Source organism: Poromitra crassiceps (genome assembly GCF_964638095.1).
Source record: "Poromitra crassiceps genome assembly, chromosome: 10".
Lineage (NCBI taxonomy): Eukaryota > Metazoa > Chordata > Actinopteri > Beryciformes > Melamphaidae > Poromitra > Poromitra crassiceps.
In genome coordinates, this window is record NC_139631.1 from 50519461 (window position 1) to 50540852 (window position 21392).

At 49.5% G+C, this 21392-nt stretch overlaps 1 protein-coding gene across 1 annotated transcript in view; it reads right to left on the reverse strand.

Annotated features, from left to right (window-relative positions):
* LOC310783085 (cip1-interacting zinc finger protein-like) overlaps positions 1-21392 on the reverse strand; it is a 90162-nt gene that overhangs the window by 40346 nt on the left and 28424 nt on the right. Inside the window, exons 7-9 of the mRNA XM_083643873.1 lie at positions 9224-9318; positions 2065-2158; positions 1-98 (exon numbers count right to left, since the gene is read on the reverse strand). The exon at positions 1-98 is cut by the window's left edge and continues 7 nt beyond it. Coding sequence (XP_083499999.1) covers positions 1-98; positions 2065-2158; positions 9224-9318 — 287 coding nt within the window. The remainder of the gene's footprint in view (positions 99-2064; positions 2159-9223; positions 9319-21392) is intronic.

Sequence of the window (21392 nt, forward strand, 5' to 3'; positions counted from 1 at the left end):
TTGTGCTCTGGAGACTTCATGTGTTCCACAAACTGCCGGGGGGTCCTGAAGTGTCTCTGACACACGGGACAGAACGGACGGGACGCCTGCTTACACAGCTACACACACACACACACACACACACACACACGCACACACACGCACACACACACGCACAGCAACAGAGAAGCTGTGTGACTTATATTGTGACTGTTGATAAAAGTTACCAAAAAATCCTCCTGGGCCCAGGCCTCATGTCCACTAGACTAGAGTAGAGCCCGACCGATACTAGATTTTTGAGGCTGATGCCGATACCGATATTAGGGAGTAAAAAAATTCCGATATAGATATATCGGAATTTAGAGGCTGCAGAGCCATGATTTCTATCTTTGTAGTGGCGAGCAATTGCATAATCCATGTCCTTGTGGTCTCATATATGTCGGCCAAACTAAACGCAATCTTAAATTAAGAATTGCAGAACACAAGGCAGCTATAAGAAATGGCAACATGGATTATGCAATTGCTCGCCACTACAAAGATAGAAATCATGGCTCTGCAGCCTCTATGAAATGTATAGGCATTGAGAGAGTCTTACCCAATCCAAGAAAGGGAAATATCATCAACCAATTACTTAGGAGGGAAGCATATTGGATACACACCTTAAACACAGTTGAGCCCAATGGTCTGAATGAAATACTTGATCTGAGTCCATTTTTATGATGTATTAACTTTATTTTTTCTACCTGCAGGTGATGCCTTGTATAGGGAGAGTGAGATGAGGCACTATATCTCCCTGGCACGGACCCCCCCCCCCCCCCTAGATATATAAAAAGAGTTGAGGTATTGCACTAGATGCATAAGCTGTTCTGTGGTTTCATTGTGACCATTCTGGAGCCTGTCCTAGGTAAATAAATGTGTCTGACCATGTCCTTTTGAAATTCTTCCACATAATTTTTTTAAAAAATTTCTATTTTCTAATCTATGTAATTGTGACACTTGATATTGTTATATTTAACTTGATGTACTTGTCTTTTGAAACATGTATGAACTGCATTCTCTTGCTGTCACATGGTCTGCAAATCATGCTGTCACATGATCTGTAATGTTACTCACCTGTTGATAATTGATGGTACAGCCTTTTTAAACCCACCCCTGTGCCATTCATTTGTAAAGCGAACCTGATGAAGCAACAGCGAAACGCGTTGTTCGCCATATCTATGCAAGTTAAATAAAAGAAGTCTATTCTGACAACCTGGTGTGCGCTGGATTTCCTTTCTACTGCTATATATATATATATATATATATATACTGTATATATATATATATATATATATATATATATATATGTTATGTTATTTATAGGCTATAGCCATTTTCATGGGAGCTGTGTGGACAGAGAGAGAAGGATTAGTGTAGATAGAAAGCTTAATTAACATATTATGCGCCGTTCTATGCGAAACGGCCTAGTGAGGTTATAGCGTGAAGGCGCTGACAGGGTTCTGCGCAGCCTCGACTTGGAGCCTTGCCGCCGACTAGCGGCGACAGTGAGACTGTGAATACTCGAACGTAACTCGGCGCGTTGGCTGCGGTACACGTCCAAAACACTAGGTGGCTTGTGGTACACTTACGTCCATTACATATGACGTTATCGTGTCGTTTACCAAGAACTTGCAATCATGTCGGTGGGGGGACATTTTATTGTCCCTCTATTTCCGAACTCATTTTGGTGAGCCTGCAGAAGGCTTTGCTAGATGAGGGACAAGCACTGTTAAATGAGGAAATGGCAGTTCCTCATTCCTCACAACAAGTAGGCCTACATCAGCGGATATGTGCGCGGCCGAAGGCAACGGCCAATCACAGCTCTCGTGCTGGTCATGTCACGTCCTCGTTGACGCCGCAGAGTCACATTTTCTAGGAACTGCACGCACCCTCCGCCGAGCTGCGCCAATAGGACGGCCAGCTGCGGCGACCCCCTCGGCGCAGTCAGCGCCGGCGATTTCGCATGAGCATAATTTGCGCTTGAGTCAGAGGAAACCCTCTGACCAATCAAATAAGTCAGTCACCTCGTGATGTCAACAGCCTTACCTTGTGTTCGTTGGTCCGACGGTGGAGGATGACGTCACCGCTGAAATGTGATTGGCAGGTGTCACACCAGCGCTGCACGCCAGGCTGACGCCCCCTGCAGCATAAGACAGGAAGACGCCAAACAAATATTCTTTAACATTAACACTTTCATTTTGACCAGCTTCCATGATTTATCACCTCACATATGACCTCATTGTTGTTCATTTGTTCAGACTTGGAGTTAAAGGAGAATTCCGGTTTTTTAGACACCCGGACCTTATTTCCAGCTTAAAATATGATGTTAAACTCACCCAGATAACTTTGGTTACATTTGGATCGCCTGGGAAGATATTGAGCCATGAGTAGAGTCCTGTAACAGGCGAAAACGGGGCATACGTAATGCTTCTATTTACATCTCGTAAATGTCTTATTTTCTGATACGCAGCGGCAAATATCGTTATTATATCATAGATGCAATGGCAGAAAATGAATGATCTAGCTTGATTCGAGTTAGGTGGAATAAAGACCTAACTCTAGGTCCCCACAAGGTTGTTGAAGAAGCACTGAACCGGCACCATATTCCAGGCAAGTTCAGGGACCTCATTTTGGACTATTACAAGAGCTTCAGTCTGAGAGTCTCTTCTGGGTCAACAACCTCAGAATGGCACAAGCTTGAGAAAGGGATTATCACCGGATGTACCATTTCGGTGATACTTTTTGCGCTCGCCATGAACATGCTGGTGAAGTCTGCTGAGGTTCAGTGCAGAGGGCCCCTCACCAAGTCTGGAGTCCGACAGCCGCCCAACCGGGCCTTCATGGATGACCGGACAGTGACAACTACATCTGTCCCAGGGAGCAGGTGGATCCGGAAGGGCCTCGGCTTGGGAATGGCGTTCGTGAGGTCACAGTGACCTTGAAGTTTGACCACCAAATTATAATCAGTTCATCCTTGAGGCCAAGTTAATGTTTGAGGCAAATTTGATGAAATTCCGTCAAGGCATTCCTGAGATATCGCTTTAACGAACTTGGGAATGGCATTCGTGAGGTCACAGTGACCTTGACCTTTGACCACGAAAATCTAATCAGTTCATCCTTGAGTCCAAGTCGATGTTTGAGGCAAATTTGATGATTCCTGAGAGATCGCGTTAACAATTTTGACAATGGCGTTCGAGAGGTCACAGGGGCCTCGATGATGAGCTGATCACCTGATCATCTCGAAGTCGAGATCTCTAGTGCTAAAGAAAGGGAAAGCCATCGACAAGTTCCACTTTCCCCTTGGCAGCACCCAGATACAGCACCCCCCACAGACCGCCCCCTCACCATCACTGAGGATGAAGTGTGCCGGTCGTTCCTGCGTATCAACCCACGCAAGGCGGCCGGCCCGGACGGCATCCCTGGGCGGGTCCTCAAGGCCTGCGCCCACCAGCTGGCAGCCGTGTACACAGACATCTTCAACCAGTCCCTCTCCCTCCGACGAGTTCCCTCCTGCTTCAAGGCAGCAACAATCATCCCCATTCCCAAACAGAAAAAAGTGACCAGCCTCAATGACTGGCGCCCTATAGCCCTCACACCAATAGCCAGCAAGTGCCTTGAAAAGCTGGTCATATCAAAGATCCGTCCCACACTCCCCCCGGACCACGACCCGCTGCAGTTTGCATACCGCCCCAACAGGAGCACAGCGGATGCAGTGGCACACGTGCTCCACACCGCCCTGTCCCACCTGGAGGGGAAGGACACCTATGTGAGAATGCTGTTCGTGGACTACAGCTCAGCATTCAACACCATAGTACCCTCCAGGCTGGTAAGCAAACTCAGGGACCTGGGACTAAACACAGCGATGTGCGACTGGATCCTGGACTTCCTGACAGACCGCCGCCAGGTGGTGAGGGTGGGCAACCTCACCTCCTCCCCGCTGACCATCAGCATAGGAGCACCCCAGGGGTGCGTCTCCAGCCCCTTCTGGTACGACCTCTACACCCACGACTGCGTGGCGACTCAAACTTCAAACACCATCGTGAAGTTTGCAGACGACACAGCAGTCGTGGGGCTGATCTCGGGGGGCGACGAGACGGCCTACAGAGAGGAGGTGAGGGTCCTGGAACAATGGTGCCAGGACAACCACCTCTCTCTGAACGTCTCCAAGACCAAGGAGATCATTGTGGACTACAGGAGAGGGGGGGGCACACACCCCCCAATCACCATCAACGGCACAGTGGTGGAAAGGGTGGACAGCTTCAAGTACCTGGGAGTCAACATCCACCAGGACCTGACCTGGGCCGGCCACACCGCCACTGTTGTCAAAAAGGCCCAACAGCGAATACACGGACTCAGGCGCCTGAAGAAGTTTGGGCTAAGGAAAGAAATCCTCAGGGACTTCTACAGAGGCACCATTGAAAGCCTGCTGACTGGCTGCTTCACCGCCTGGTACGGGAACTGTACCACCATGGACCGCAGGGCGCTACGGAGGGTGAGGCGCGCGGCCCAGCACGTAACAGGAGACGAGTTGCCAGAACTGCACGAACTGTATAACCAGCGGTGCCTCAGGAGGTCCCTGAAGATCATCAAAGACACAAACCATCCCCACAACAGCCTGTTCTCCCGGCTACCCTCAGGGAGGAGATACAGGGTTCCAAAAACACGCACAAATCGCTTGAGGAACAGTTTCTTCCCGCAGGCCACGAGACTCCTAAATATGCACAAATAGTGCAGTAGTCGTACCGCAGTACCGTACTGCAGCTGCTACTATTACGGATGCCTAACGTTTAATTGTAAATTTAAGTGTATGTTTAATAAGGTGCCTAACGTTTAATTGTAAATTTAAGTGTATGTTTAATAAGGTACATGCTATTTGCACATGTATGTATAAAACGTCGAATTTGGAATGTCTGAACACGTCTAACGTATGCACATGACATGTGCACCTATGTGCAATGAATATGCCACTGTCGTATAAGCCACCGACTTGTCTTATTGCTTATAAGATGCCTATTTCTTATTGCCTTATTGCTGTCTTATTGCTTATTGATGCCTATTTCTTATTGCCTATTACTTATTGCTGTTGCCTATTTGTACTATGTCGTAAACGGAGTCCACTGCACAAGAATTTCACACGTGGTACTTGTACCATGGAGTGACAATAAAAATCTTGAATCTTGAATCTTGAATCTTGAAAGATACCATCCATCACTGAGAAACCTGTGAAGAGCCTGGGGAAGGTGTTTGACTGCAGCCTGAGAGACACTGCCTCCATTCGAGCCAGCAACCAAGAGCTGGAAGCCTGGCTAACTGCAGTGGACAAGTTCGGCCTACCTGGCAAGTTTAAGGCCTGGATCTACCAACATGGCATCCTCCCACGGATTATCTGGCCCCTCTTGGTCTATGAGGTCCCAATATCCACAGTGGAGGGCTTCGAGAGGAAGGTCAGTAGGTTCCTACGGAAGTGGCTCGGACTACCTCGGAGCCAGAGCAGCATTGCTCTGTACGGGCAGAACAACAAGCTGAAGCTCCCTTTCAGCAGCCTGAATGAAGAGTTCATGGTGACCTGTACTAGGGAGGTGCTGCAATACCGGGAGTCCTGCGACCCAAAAGTCTCCCAGGCTGGGATTGAGGTCAGGACAGGACTGAAGTGGAGGGCAGCAGAGGCCGTTGATGTTGCAGAGTCACGGGGTGCTGGTGGGGACAGTGGCTTGTGGAAGAGCTGGCCTGGGTAGCAGGAAAACACCTCGCTATGACTAGAATGACCGCAACGCGGACTTATGCCTGCGCCATTAGTTCATTATTGAGTCCAAATCGCCATTTGAGGCAAATTGGAAGAAATTCCATCAAGGCGCTCCTGAGATGTTGTGTTACAGAGCTTGGAAATTGGGTGTGTGAGGTCACAGTGACTTTGAACTTTGACCACCAAAATGTAATCAGTTCATGCTTCAGTCCAAGTCGATGTTTGAGGCAAATTTGATCAAATTCCCGTCAAGACATTCGTGAGATATCGCGTTAACAAGCTTGAAAATGGCGTTCGAGAGGTCACAGTGACCTTGACCTTTGATCACCAAAATCTTATCAGTTCATGCTTCAGTCTAAGTCGATGTTTGAGGCAAATTTGATGAAATTACGTCAAGGCATTCCTGAGATATCACGTTAACGAACATCGTACGGACAGACGGACATACGTACGTACGGACAACGCGGATCCATAATGCCTCCGGCCTGGCTATCGCCGGTGGAGGCATAACAAGGCACAGGGGAAGGAAAAGAGGTCGCTGGTCCAAGATGAGGTGCGAGCATCAGTCGAAGAGCAGCGAACAAGCAGAATGGTTGGAATGCGGCAGCAGGGAGCCAGGACGAGATGGGAGCAAGTGGTGGAGCGCAAAGTCTCGTGGACCGAGCTTTGGAAAGCTGAGCCCCATCGAATAAAATTCTTAATCCAGGCTGTCTATGACGTTTTGCCAAGCCCATCCAACTTGTTTTCCTGGGGTAAAGTGGAGTCACCAGCTTGCCCTCTGTGCCTGAAGAGAGGGACCCTGGAGCACATCCTCAGCTGCTGTTCAAAAGCCCTGGGTGAGGGGCGCTACCGCTGGCGCCATGACCAAGTCCTAAAGGCCATAGCGGACACCATCTGCAGTGGGATTAACCACTGCAAGCGCCTCCGCCCAGTGAAGAAATCCATCACTTTTGTCAGAGCTGGGGAGAAGCCTACATCAGCTGCCAGGACCACCTCCTCTGGCCTGCTAGCAACGGCACAGGATTGTGAGCTGAAAGTTGATCTTGGGAACCAACTGAAGTTCCCAGAAACTGTTGCCATAACAATGCTAAGGCCAGACATAGTGCTGATCTCGGAAACCTCCAAGCAGGTCATTCTCTTGGAACTCACCGTGCCGTGGGAGGTCCGCATCGAGGAGGCCAACGAGAGGAAGAGGGCAAAGTACACCGAGCTGGTGGAAAAATGCAGAAGCAACGAGCAGCGAGCAAGGTGTGAGCCCATTGAGGTGGGATGCAGAGGGTTCATAGGCCAGTCCCTCTGCAGGGCCTATAACATGCTGGGCATCACAGGGGTCAGTAGGCGAAGGGCCATCAAGTTGGTCACCGAGGCAGCAGAAGTTGCTTCAAGGTGGCTGTGGATCAGGAGAGGAGAGCCGTGGGTGCGGTAGAGCTACCTGGACACAAGCCGGGGCTTGATCAACCCCGGGCTGGGTCGCCTGGGTGAGGGTGTCTGATTGTTGAAAGACCCGAAACACCCAATGACCCCAGGTAATATCACTGATGATGTGTCCAGGTGCATCACAAGTTGATGTACTGTATGTCACAAGGGCAAGGCCACTTTGGCCTTTGACAGGGTTCCCACACACTTTCAAGGATCCATGACAGAATTTCCATGTACTGTTGAGGCGGTGACTCTGAATCAATAGACATTATTACTACACTGGACAAATAGGACATAAAATAGGATTTTAGTGCTTTAGAGTCACTGCATCATATTACACGGAAGCAACTTAAGCTTTTTTTTAATACAAATATATATGTAAAATAAATAAATTACACATTAGCAATCAAAATAAGTCCGCTACATCAATGTAGTATAATTATTAATCATCATTTTCACTAATATTGTCAAGTCAGCATGAGGGTATTAAATGATTGTTTATGATTTATGTGTGTGTCAATTAAACAGGAATGGTCCCTAAGTCAGCCTCCAGTCGTTCAGCGCGAGGTTCTGGCAGGTGAGCTAACACAGGAAGTGAAGAGTCGTACGTGACAGTGAACAAAACGTTCTCACACATCGACACATCTTCATCTTCACATTAGAGCAGCCATTCCTAACCTGTGGGCCGCGAAGGTATTGCAAGTGGGCTGCCAAATAATTTGCAAAACATTACGAACTTAGTGAAAATTCTTAGTTATTATTATGTATGCACATTAGGGTTGGGCGGTAATACAATAATACCGTATACCGGGGTATTTGAAAATAGCAACGGTATCCATTTCAATACAGTCATTACGTCATAAAAAACACTGCAATGTGTGAATATAATAAATGGCAATGCCTTAAGAGTGGGTGTCCAGCACCACTGTCTGTGTGATTGAAGATTCTATGGCATAACTTTTTGTTACAAACAATGTTTAATGTCAAGCAGCCTAAATAACCTGTCAAAAAAGACTTTGGAATCCATCATAATCGCGTGTCATGTGAGCAATGCGCACAATATAGCCCATTAGTGACAACAAAGAAACACAAATGGCTCTCCAGAAGCTGAAAGTGTCGATGGCACAGAGAAAACACCAACTGCAGCAGAGAAGATAGGGTGGAACAAAAGTGAATGCAGTCAGGCACCAAGCGTGAGCGATTGATTGATTCACCCGACGTAGGGCGTGTGTCCATGTGGCGTCTATAATCCTGGCAGTTAAAGCAACTACGAGCAACATTTTCGCTTGTTATGAAACATTCTAAATTTAATAGTGATGCCTCACATCTTACCTATAACAGCAGATGAGACCAAAGCTGAGTGAATCGGCGAGTGCTCTCTTGTTGTTTATAGAGTCTCTCTCAGGACAGAAAGACGCGGAATTGAAACTAAACGGTTTACGGCAGCTTTCCTCACTACTGCCAGGGGCTTTCTATTCTCGCGAACATCTCTCGTTATATTGTAACAGTTTGTTTGGAAGTAATTTTGTGGTTATGCTGCCGTAAACCGTTTCGCGCGCGTTCGTCTTGTGCGGGGGGGCGACTGGTTGTCTGTGTAGCCTACTGTATGTCAGGAGCAATCTACCGGCTGAAATTTACATGGTGTCAAGAGTTTAGGAACTTGATTAATGTCAGCCCCTGCAGCGTGGTGAAAAGAAAATCCTTCACGTTTGAGTGAGAGGCTGACCCCCCCCCCCAAATTAGCACTAATGGGGGATCAAAATTGGATAAAAAATGGGGGGGGTTAAGGGCTAAGGGATAGGGCCAAAGTCTCACATGTACCTTCAAACGGCTTCCTTTCTGAAACTTGGGCTGCTGTAAAAACACAGGATAACTGATACACACTAACCCAAAAGCCACCGCAATCTTCCCTCCCTGCTAACGTGCACAGAACAATGTGTGGGTGTGTTTGTGTGTGTGAATGTCGTGTGCACACGCGTGCACGTTTGTGTGTGTGTGGCTGTGTAAGAGAGAGGAGGGTGGAGAGAGAGAGAGAGCATGTACCTGTCCTGCAGTGTGTGTGTGGTGAGGCAGACAGAATGTGTGATCTCCTTCAGCTTCTTCTGGTGTTCTGCTCCGGCCATATGGTCCTGGAACGCCTGGACACACACACACACACACACACACACACACACACACACACACACACACACACACACACACACACACATACTTTATGTCCACTAGGGCTGAACGATTAATCTAATTTAAATCGAAACTGAGATTTGAAACAACGCAATTAGAATAATCGCAAAGGCTGCGATTTGACGATTTAACATTATACATGTGACATGACTGCATGTAGGTACACGTGACTTGACGTCGTTACGCAGCAGCAGCACGCCGTAGTAGACGTGAAGTATGTTACGCAGCACGCAGTATCAAACGTGGCTGGATGGAGGAGGAGAAAGCATTACATTACATTACATTACGTCATTTAGCAGACGCTTTTGTCCAAAGCGACTTACAATATCACAATTTGCCAACAATACAGAAAACCACTATGCAACACAATCAATGACAGCTAAGATATTTTGATAGACTAGCACCATGTAGGAAGTAGTTTGAGAAGGAATAAGTAACATGTAGCATTAGTAGTTTTTTTTTTTTTTATTATTAAAAGATGTTAGTTCAAGAAGGGCCCAGGTGTAGCCTGAAAAGGTGAGTTTTTAGTCTCCGCCGAAAGATTGGCAGTGATTCAGCCGTTCTGACCGAAGGGGGGAGCTCATTCCACCATTGAGGGGCCAGGGACGAGTAGAGTCGTGATCGGGACGAGTGACTTTTGAGCCCACAGGGTGGAGCAGCGACCGTGGCAGCAGGGGGAAATTGGCCAAGTACAATTGGGGACATAAATCAATGCCATTGGTCACCCTTCACGTCTGTCTGTGGGTTTTCCCAAAATTTAACCAGTGAAAAGCATTAAAACGTTAGGGTTGTGCTACAACCCAGGTTTTACGAGTGAGAACGAGAGCTCTCACTAGTGCCTTAAACGCTGCAACGCAGCCCTATGGAAGACTGTTATTTTGCTCCAAAATTACTTTTCATTAAAACCTGACCACCCACCCGTAGGTGGCGTGGTACCCCCTGGGACTGACACGGATCCACGTGACTACGTCACGTCCTGCCAGTCCAGGGAATAATCACTCTAATTTCTTCCAGCCCGCTGAGATCCGACGCACCCCGTGACGCATCGACACAGCAAGGCTGGGTAGTGAGAGCTCTCGTTCTCACTCGTAAAACCTGGGTTGTAGCACAACCCTAACGTTTTACTTCGTTTCGAACTCAAGCTCTCACTAGTGCCTCCATTCAACCGACCTTGCTGCCGGGAGCACCCCACAGGGCGACCCGAAAGGCACCGGTGAACCACGGCCATATGGCAACGTTTATGCCTAACCGTCTGACATATTAGAGTGGCAACGATACTACTTTCTTGCCACCGACAGCACCGCGTGCGCGAACTGCGCACCGGACACGTCGAGACTGTAGTACCTGACAAAAGTGTGATGAGAGGACCATGAGGCCGCGGCACACATGTCCTCCACCGACACACCGCGCAACAACGCAGAGGATGTCGCAACACCTCGCGTAGAAAGCGCCTTGATACCCTCCTGCGGAACCTTGCCCACGGCAGAGTATGCCAACGCGATCGCCTCCACTATCCAGTGTGATAAGCGATCCTTGGAAAGGGGTCCGCCCTGGGCCCTTTGCCCAAAGCAAACCAACAGCTGATCTGTAATGCGTAAAGAACGCGTCCTGGCCACATAGGCCGAGAGCGCCCTTACCGTGCACAGCATGAGCAAACGTCTCTCCTCGCCCGTCTCTAACTGAACGGCGGGGGACAGAATGCTGATAAGTCTATGACCATAGACCTAAAGCTGACATTAATAATCTTAGGTTGGTACGCCGGGTTAGGTCGCAACGTAACCCTGCGCCCATCATTACCACACAGGCCTGCTGCACCGAGAGGGCAATCAGGTCACCAACTCTCTTTCCTGACGACAAGGCCAGCAGCAGCGCGGTCTTTAAAGACAGAACCCTTAAATCGGCGGAGTCCAAGGGCTCAAACGGATGACCCGTTAGCCCGTCCAGCACCGTAACCAGGTCCGATTTGGGGGAAAAAACGCACCGCGACGGCGGGCGCAGTTTACGCGCCCCTTCATGAGGCGCAAGACCAAAGGGTACGCCCCCACGGGGCTCCCTTCAATTCCCCTATGGCAAGCAGAATCGCAGCCACGTACACCTTAAACGACTGCGGGGACTGACCCGCGTCAAGCAGGCTCTGAAGGAAACAGAGAACTGGTCGCACACTGCAGTTCACTGGATCCACGCCCTTACTTGCTGCATAGTGCATCCCACATTATCAGGCAAACCCTGGGCTAGCAACTGGTCCGGTTCAGGAGCCAGACCGCTAGCTTCCACCTGCCTGGGGAGGGGTGGAACACCTCCCCCTCCGCCTGGGATAGGAGATCGGCCCGTACCGGCAATGCCCAGGGCGGATCTTGCGCCAGGGAGACCACGTCCGCAAACCATGTCTGCCTGTGCCAAACAGACTAAAACGAGCCGGAGGCGCTGTTCCCTCACCCTGTCCCACACCTGACGGATCAGGGGGGGTCGGGGGAAACGCATAGAGCCCCTCCCTTGGCCACGCGTGCGCTTTTAGCGCGTCATGACCTAACGGGGGCTGTCCTCCTGGATCGAGAACCACAGTGGGCAGTGTGTCGCGCGCCGCGATGCGAGAGATCGACGCAGGCGCGACCAACCCTGGCCCAAACCTGTTCCATCACCCGAGGGTGGAGGCACCACTCCGTATAACGGGGATTGCCTCGAGACAGCAGGCCGGTCGTAACTCCGCCGTCCCGGCAGATAGACCGCTGACACTGAAAGGAGACGGGGAAACACCCACAGGTGAATCTCCGCTATGGTTCAGCGCCCCCGACCGCACACCGACCTGTTTGTACAGGTGGGCGATCGCTGCCCTATTGTCCGAGCGAATCAGCACATGGTGCCCATGTGTGAGCCGCTGGAAGTGTTACCTCCGCCGGCCGAGGGGACTGCGGAGGCAACGTTCTCTTTCGAGTCTGGCCGCACGCGGACTTGTCCGGCAGTGCGGTCCCCAAGAGAGCTCCCAACCAACAATGGGCCCACGGTAGAGATGCAGCGGTATGAGTTTTTGACGGTATGATAACCTTGGACAAAAATACCACGGTTTCACGGTATCACGGTATCGCGGACCTTTATGTGTTATTGTGAAATCTGGCAACAAAAAAATAGCCTACATTTTTTTGTTTGTTATTGAACTATTTATTTCATCTAATTAACGTATGTAAAACTAAAACACACATGCTTATCTTTTGTCAAATCGGATTGGACACTGGACATAAATGTTTCAATGTTAATGTGCACACACACACACACACACACACACACACACACACACACACACCCCACACACACACACACACTTTTATTTGTATCCAAAAGTACTGTAGGGCAAATATTAGAGATCCAGATATTTTGGAAGAAAGTAGCAGTGCAGACACTGGATGCATGTGCTGTAAGCACAGGAGAAATAGTGTAGCGCATTGCTAGCTTATAATGGATCCAAGCAGACATAATGTAAACACACACACACTTCTGCCTCTGTGCGTCACACACACACACACACACACACACACACACACACACACACACACACACACACACACACACCTCTGCCTCTTATTTAATGACTGTTGTTACTTCTCTTCAGTGCAATACGCCGGCATAAGACGTTCGCTCAGTCAAGTAACGTTATCGTTAGTTAGACCAAAGACAGCTGAGTGCTAATTAGCCATGTTATGTTATCGATAACGTTAGCCTATGAGAGTGTTTATTTTACGTTCATCCTCCTGCCGGTGGAAATGGTTTATGTCCGACACGATGTATGATGACGCAAGACGTTTAACGTACCTTGAATTTGGCAAATAAGGAAGGACGGGTGTTGTTCCTGCAGATGTGCTGATTCATGTTTGAGGTATTTCCCCCTCTAATCCTCCCTGGCCGTCCCTGCTTTTACCGAAATATTCCCACACACCGCGGAGTTTGTCTTTTTCGACGGGGCCGCGGCCCACCGCCCGGGGGAACGTTCTGGGAATTCTCCTTCAGCAGCCATTATCACGTTGAATTACAATAGGCTACGCACGGGAGTAAACGATTGACTTGATCACTTCTTGACGATCACAGCTACACTGATTGCTGAGACTGGGCAGCTGGGGGGAGGGGCCGCGTAACTGCACTCTGTCTGGGCACTTTCTCTCTCAGGGGGAAACAGGTGATACCGTGGGGAAGGTATGACGGCAAAACTTAGTGGTTTTGATACCGTGACTTTTTGAAACCGAGGTATACCTTCAAACCGGAAACCGCTGCATCCCTAGCCCACGGCGCCATTGATGGTGGGCTTGTCCTGAGGCAGAGCCCGGCGAATCGCCTTCAGCTCTAGCACGTTTATGTGGCGAAGCTCCTGAGCCTCCCACCGGCCGTTCGCCGAAAAATGCCCGCAAATCGCACCCCCTCCCCAGAGGGAGGCGTCTGTGCGAATTACCATCCTGAGCGGGACAGGGCCCCACCGAGTACCTCTCGAGAGGTAACGGGGGTCCGCCCATATAGCCAGCGCCTGCCAGGCCTGACCTGTCAGAGGAACCCTGCAATGACGGTCCCCGGCCGAGTCCAGGCGAAGCCTGAGAACCATATTTGGACCACGAGAGCATGTGTAGCCTCCCTAGCGGGAGCACATGCAGTGCTGAGGCCATCAGGCCCAACATTACTGTGCACTGATGCACTGACACCGAGGGCACAGACCTGACGTCCTTGGCTTGCAGTCCGAACCGTGCGCGCCTGTCGCTCTGGCGAAAGGCTCGCAGGAAGTATAGCTCGAGCCCCAGGAAGGTCGCCGCCTGCGCTGGGACGAGGCAACTCTTCTGCCAGTTCACCAAAAACCCTAAGGTTTGCCGGTGATCGGTCACCACCTTGGTATGTTCCGCGGCACAGACCCTCGAGTCGGCCGCTAAGAGAACGTCGTTGAGATATAGGAAGGCGCGGAGGGGAGCCACGGCTGCCTCCACGCACACCGTGAGGGTTCGCGGGCTCAAAGACATGCCGAATGGCAAGCCACAGAACTCGTAAGCCTTCCCCCGGAAGGAGAACCTCAGGTATTTCCTGTGTCTCCTGACCATGTGGACATGGAAGACCGCACCTTCCAGATCCCTGGAAGTAAGAAATCCCCCTGTCTCAACTTGAACAGGCGGGGAAGAGAGCATTCGGGATGGGACTTCCTCAGCGTCTTGTTGAGACGCCGAAGGTCCAATTTTGGACGCATGGAGCCGTCCATGGCCTCCTCCTCCACGGCCAGATCGGGGGTCCCGTCGAACGTGGGTGGGCAAACTGTAGCGCGTATCCCCTCTGGAGGGTGCGCCGTAATGGGGACGGGGGAACATAGATGCTCCCAGGCATCGAGCCTGTTGGACAAGATGGTCTCTTGTGGCCAACGGAGCGGAACCCGTTCCACCACTCGGATCATACTCTCTCCCTCAATGTCCCCATAGGAGACAGTGAACGGTCATCAAAAGCAGAGAGCATATGAACTGAATCAAGTCTCTCTGCCCGCTTCGCGCTCAGAAAAGAGTATCACCGTCTCATCATCGTGGATAGCGAGACTGAACATTTTTAGAAACACATTTCTCAAGTTAGAACTATAGAAATGATCCCTGAAATAGTCATGAGCATATTGCTGGGCACCGGGACCTTTCGATCCGGTGCCCTGATGGGGGGCGGGACGTGAGAGGCTACGCCCCCCCGCCGCATGGACAGTTCCGTAGAAGCTGTGCATGCTGGGGGAGAACTTCTTACGCAAGCTCCGCCTACTGACGCGCTGTTGTATTGAAGTAACCCCCCCCCCCCCCCCCTGCCGTGCGCCTTTCGCAGGCTGGGGGGACTGCGGAGGTAACGTTCTCTCTCGAGACGCACGTGGACTTGTCCGACAGTGCGGCCCCCCAGGTGAGCTCCCGACCAGCAATGAGCCGTTGGTGCCATTGATGGTGGGCTGTCCTAGGAGCCTCTAGCCGAGGCCAGGCCGTAGCCATGGACCAAGGCGAGCCTTGATGCTGGGTATGAGACCCTGGGCGAGCTCCCGACCGAACTCGGGCCTTGGGCACCGAGGACGGTGGGTCTAAAGCTACAAGCCGCAGGCTGGAACTAGGCCCAGCCTTGGTGAGCCAACCGGTGGGCTTGACCTGGGCGCTGCCAACCGAGGCCAGGCCGTGGCCATGGACCAAGGTGCGCTGTGCCCCCAGCCAGGCTCCCTGCACTTGCAGGGGGCGCCCCAACAAGGGAGTGCGACCCATGGAGAGCTCCCAACCACCCCGGGCCTTGGGCACCAAGGGCGGTGGGCTTGTCCTTAGAGCTACAAGCCAAAGGCTGGCACTGAGCCCAGACCTTGGCGAGCTGTAAGCCCTGCTGGACGCGTAGCGCCAGCAAGGAGCAGTATGTCTATTGTAGCGGAGGTATCTCGCGCCCAATGTACTTAGCACACAGGTACTAACTGCACGGGTGCACGCCAGCTATCTGCAAAATGCTATCGTTCTGTGCTAAACAGTACTAAATATTGCTATCTGCACCTATGCAAGGCAAGCTAGCTTTAACACTTCTTTGAGAGCGGACCTTGGTCAGCTGTAAAGAGCTTAGCTGCGGACAAAACCGAAGGTTCAAGGCGCCTGTGCAGCGTGCTCGTGCCCAAGGCCGAACACGCACTTAACGTGCCGATTCATACTCGGCCAAGTAGTTTTACACACGGCCCATCCCCTCCCTGACCTTCCCTGCTCAGTAGCAAGAGGAAGCAGGAAGCTAACCACTAATAGCAAGCTCCCGCAGGGCGAACCCTAATAGCGGGAGTAATGCTTAAGCAAGCTAGCAAGAAGCACAGGCTAGACAGTAAGCAACCCGGAGGCTAGCGAACGTGCGCGTGCAATGGTAACGTAAGCGGCAATAGCCCATCCCGAAGGGGGGGCACCAATACCCACAACCTGTTAACCCGAGAGAACAGACGTGGAAGCCACTAGCTAAGCTAGCATAGCACTGAGAGACAAGCGTGCGCTAACACAAGCCTGCGCACAGGCCGGTGCAGCGCGTCTCTACCCTGAGTAACACGGGGAAGCAAGCGTGACCGCAAGCAAAGGCCAGCGGCCCGCGAAGCTAGTCAATCTCAGAAGAAACTCCTCAGCGGGAGTTGCAATCTAGTAGATGCTAATTGCACGAGGCAAGCAACACTTAGCAGACAAGCAAGCTGGCTAAGATGGCGTAAGTACTGAGAGAAGCGGCCCACACAAGGTGCGGCCGGGGCGAGCTCACCTAGCTAGCGAATCGCCCAGCTAAAATCTCAGACGCCAGTAAAAGCTACACTACATTTATGTAGGACCCAGCAACGCCTGTGCGGCGTGCTCCTGCCCTTAGGCATGCACACATCAAATTAATTGTGCCGGTCGTAACCGGTAGCCTCACAGCTAATACAGCACCTAGCTGTTCCCCCCTCTCTCTGTCTAACAGGAAAACAGGGTTACACATCGCTAGATACTGGCTGCACGGGAGCAAGCTAGCTAACTAGCTATTTCACTGAAGAGCATGGCTACTAGCTACTACTCTCGCTTAAGGCGCGCCCTACACAGAGGTAGCTGGCGCGAAGAACTTAGCACACAGACACTAACTGCACGTGTGCACGTTAGCTATCTGCCACAATAACCGGGTGCGTTACCCTGTCTGGGGACGCAGCCAGATATGGAGTGCTACAAGGTAGTCCAAGCTAGCTGCACTGAGCAAACTAGCTAACTATCTAACACGCGCGCTCTACAGCCGGCGTTCCTAAAGTACCTAGCAACAGAAACAACCGCACGGATGCAGCTAGCTAACTGTGACAACTGTGCTATTTAGCCTGTTGTTCTAGTGCTAACGGTACAAGCTATTCTGCATGTATGCAAACCTAGCTAGAGTTATGAGTGCAGACCTGAGTCATGCGCTCAAGCCTAACAACGTTACCCCGTTTCCGGGGAAACGTTTCACATCAACTGCACGGCGGCAGCTACAGTAACAACAGTTAACTAAGGAAGATACTCTTAGCTTTTTAGATGACTTGTTCCGACGCCGCAGGGTGAAGGGTACAGGGTCGGCTCTCCGAAGCCTGCTTTATCCCGTCCACGCGACCCTCTTGAGGTGGGCAAGTCAGCCGGAACGAGCCTAGTATCTAAAGCTATATAATATAACTCCTCGTTAACCGCGGAGCTATCACAAAACACGTCTTCACAGCGGGTGGAAGAAAGCGGAAGTGATTATTCCCTGGACTGGCAGGACGTGACGTAGTCACGTGGATCCGTGTCAGTCCCAGGGGGTACCACGCCACCTACGGGTGGGTGGTCAGGTTTTAATGAAAAGTAATTTTGGAGCAAAATAACAGTCTTCCATAGGGCTGCGTTGCAGCGTTTAAGGCACTAGTGAGAGCTTGAGTTCGAAACGAAGTAAAACGATATTGTGACTAAGTCTTGTAAATCCATTCACCCTCAAACTGTCGACAAACCCTTGAATCTCCACCCCTGCCTCTGTCTCGAGGCAGGAAATACCCGCAAAGCAGAGACCGGATGACCAGAACCGAACGTCACCGTGAATGGCACCATAGAGGAGTGTTTATTTCTGACTTCGTCTGACGTAATCAATAAAATGTTTTCAAATTATCCCTCAGCTAGGGCTGGCACGGATCACGGATAATCCGTGACCCGTACGGATCAGCCCCCACGGTTCGGAACGCGGTTCGGAACGTTCATGGTCCGCGGATCCCCCCCCCCCCCCTTTCATTTAACGTTTAACGTTAGTGTATGAGAACGCCTGCAGGGCAGCCAGACACAGGCAGGCATCATCATGGCAAGCGCAAGTGAGCTTCCTCATCCCTTCTCCCCGCTGTAAAGTCTCTCTGAAGGCTGGGGCCACTATTGGCTACTAAAGACAGCATCACAACAAACTTATTTCAACACCTCTGAAAAAGCACAGGAATGTGCGGGTTGCACAAGATAACGAGAGCCACAACACACACACGCACACACATGCACACGAGCGCACACTTTTCACGAACACGTTATCACCGGACGGTGAAATGTTGCCTTTAGGACACATAACAACAAAACAACACGTGGGGCCACCGAGTAGCTTAACGTAGCATCAACGTTATGTTTCCACACTCACCCGGTCTGTACCCCTGTCAAGTGACTGCAGGTTAGCAAGCAACAGCCAGGAAGTTAGGCATAGCAGCGCCACGCTAAAACAGGAAGTTGGGTTGTTCTGTATGGAGATACATATATGTCACCAGGTCGAGAGCTCGATCAAACATAAGCATGAGCGTATTATATTGTTTCACACGCGCAAATACATACTCACACTCGCGCAATCTTACATCCTGCGCGCACAAAGACTGCACCGAGCGAGGAGAGAAAAGCACAGCGCGAGGTATGAACGTTACCGTGTGTATTTAGCACCATCTAGTGCCACAAGCAGCCACCGTGTGCGCGTGTGTTGATGCTGCCCTCCCTCCCTCTCTCTCTCTCTCCTCTCTCGTGGTTGAGTTCTGCGCGCTCGCGTTGGAGTTTTGACAATTGTGGGCGGAAACCAAGGCAGGCCTCTGGCCCTCTATGATTGGCCACTTTCAACGCCGACCCACCCCCTTAAAATTTTTTGTATTGGCACCAAGTAGCCTTACACTAATATATCCAGAATACTTTGTGTATAGCTGGAGCAGCATTCATGGGGTACGCTAAGTGAACAAAATTATATTTGCGAGATGATGTTAGGTTGTTTTAACATTGCATATTGGTTTGCATGCAACTAACGTTAGGCTAGCTGTTGAAAACTGCTAACTTAATGTAGCTAACGTTAACGTTAGCTTAGCTAACTTTAGCCATATCTCTGCTCTCGGATAAGTTAGCTAACGTTATTTTAGCTCTATAACTGGCTGATGCAAGCCAGGTTGGTTGCTTGTTATGTTAATTTTCTATATGTAAGGTTATACTAACTGTGATGCCTCCTCCATCACAGCGTGTTTCAGAGAAAAGTTATCAGTCTGGTTCTGTAGCTATAAGTTCAGCTAACGTACCAACTCGCTTCCAAGCGGCTAACCTAACTTAACGTTAAACAACTAGCTAATGTTAAGTGTTGGTGTTTGTTTCAATCAGATTTCTTCCCATTGCCTATCAGCAAATAAGATGTTTACATGCATCTGTTTATGTGTTGGTTATTTGGGGTCTGACTCGCAACAGTAGCCTACTACTGTTTAGCCTTTCTGATGCTATTGCATGGTTAAATCAATTATTCTTTATGCGGGTAAAAGTTGGTAGCCGCTGTGGTAAGTGGTACTTTGGAAATTTGGTTTGATAGTGTACTTGGTCTGACAAGTTTGGGACCCTCTGCTAGACAACATGACTGGTTTACCTGCTGTATCACGTTAGATACATAAGCTATATTTGGAACAACATATTGCATTCTGATGGATGTTTTTGTCATACCACTTCATTTAGCCTGTAACAGTGATTACATGATGTTGAATGAATTATATTAATATTGAAAAATATTAAGTATACATGATGTATGAAAATGTTCTTCTAACACAGACGATGGGTGAACAAACTATCTAACAACATAAATACTTTCTCTGTCTTTGCTCGTCAGACCACTTGCCCGGTGCTCAGAGGGCAGACAGTCCAGTCGAATAACACAATTCAGGTTTATCATAATTATCACGGATTCACAGAGGGCTGGAGGGCGCGGCTTCCTCTCCAGCCAGCACAGAGAGCAGTCAACAGGTACCAGCTGTGCCAGGCTGATATAAAGGTACATTGATAAATCATTATGTCGAGCAGCACAGCAAGAATAAAAACTGTAGTTATAAACAGGACAGAGGAAACTCTTGTGGAAATATTTTTTAGACAAATTCATGGATAGCCTACATCGGGAGCTGCTACTGATGACAGCCTGTGTCTGCTGAGGACCCCCCTCACCCACAGGGTACCACCCTTGCAGACCTCCCGTGCCCAGACATCTTTTATACCATCCAGCATAGCTCTGCTAAATTTAATATTTGTTTATCAGCAGGGTTGGTGTGAAACACTTTGGGAGCAAACATTGTATTGTATTGTATTTTGTATTATGTATTGTATATATTTTGTATGACTGCCACAGATGCAAAAATAATTTCCGAAAGGACAATAATAAATCTAATCTAATTTACCAAGCTAATAAAGGGATCTATTGCTTGTAAGATGACATACCAACATTTAGTCATGTTACCAAGAGGTTGAAACACAGCCAATCAATCGTGTTGGTAGACAGGAAATCTATCAATACACTACCCGGACGCCCCTAAAATATAATCTATCTAATGTAATGTAATTTCACACAACTTTTATTTTTGGCCATCCAGATCATTTTTGGGCCCTTCATAGAAAGGAATTTGGGCACCTCTGTTCTAGGCAGTGTAACATGCATCTTCAACTGGTGAAACAATAATTGACGAAAATGTTAACACATTCACTGCCAGCCGTTTTTTTTTTACTGTAGGTAGCTTCTGCCAGAGCGTTTTTTTGAGGATTCTGGCTCATCTTTCAAGACCTGAGGATTCTTTTCTGCTAAGATTTTGTGAACACAAAATATCTAAAAAGAACTACCGTAAATTCCGGACTATAAGCCGCGGCTGTTTTCCCGTTTTTTGGCCTTTTTTGGCCCCTGCGGCTTATATAACGGTGCGGCTTATCTATGGATTTTTTCCAAAAAAAAAAAAAAATCTCTCTTTTTTAGCACTCTTTCTAACTATAAATCCACTTGTTTTAATTTCCTCTCTTGCCCTCTTTTAACAACATAACAACATAACATAACATAACATAACACAACACAGGTAAGCAGAAAGAAAAAGACGAAGCAATCACGCCATGAATGAGGAAATGACTCACCTGCTGGAGGCTGGAGATACACGGCTTGGGCTAAACTTTTACTCCGTGAAACACTATCGATTAAGTCCGACATCGCTCAGAGGTTTTGAGCAGCTTGAAAACAAGTTTGAAAACGTGCAGAAGTCCATCCACTCACTAAAGAAACTAAGGCAACCGTGAACAGA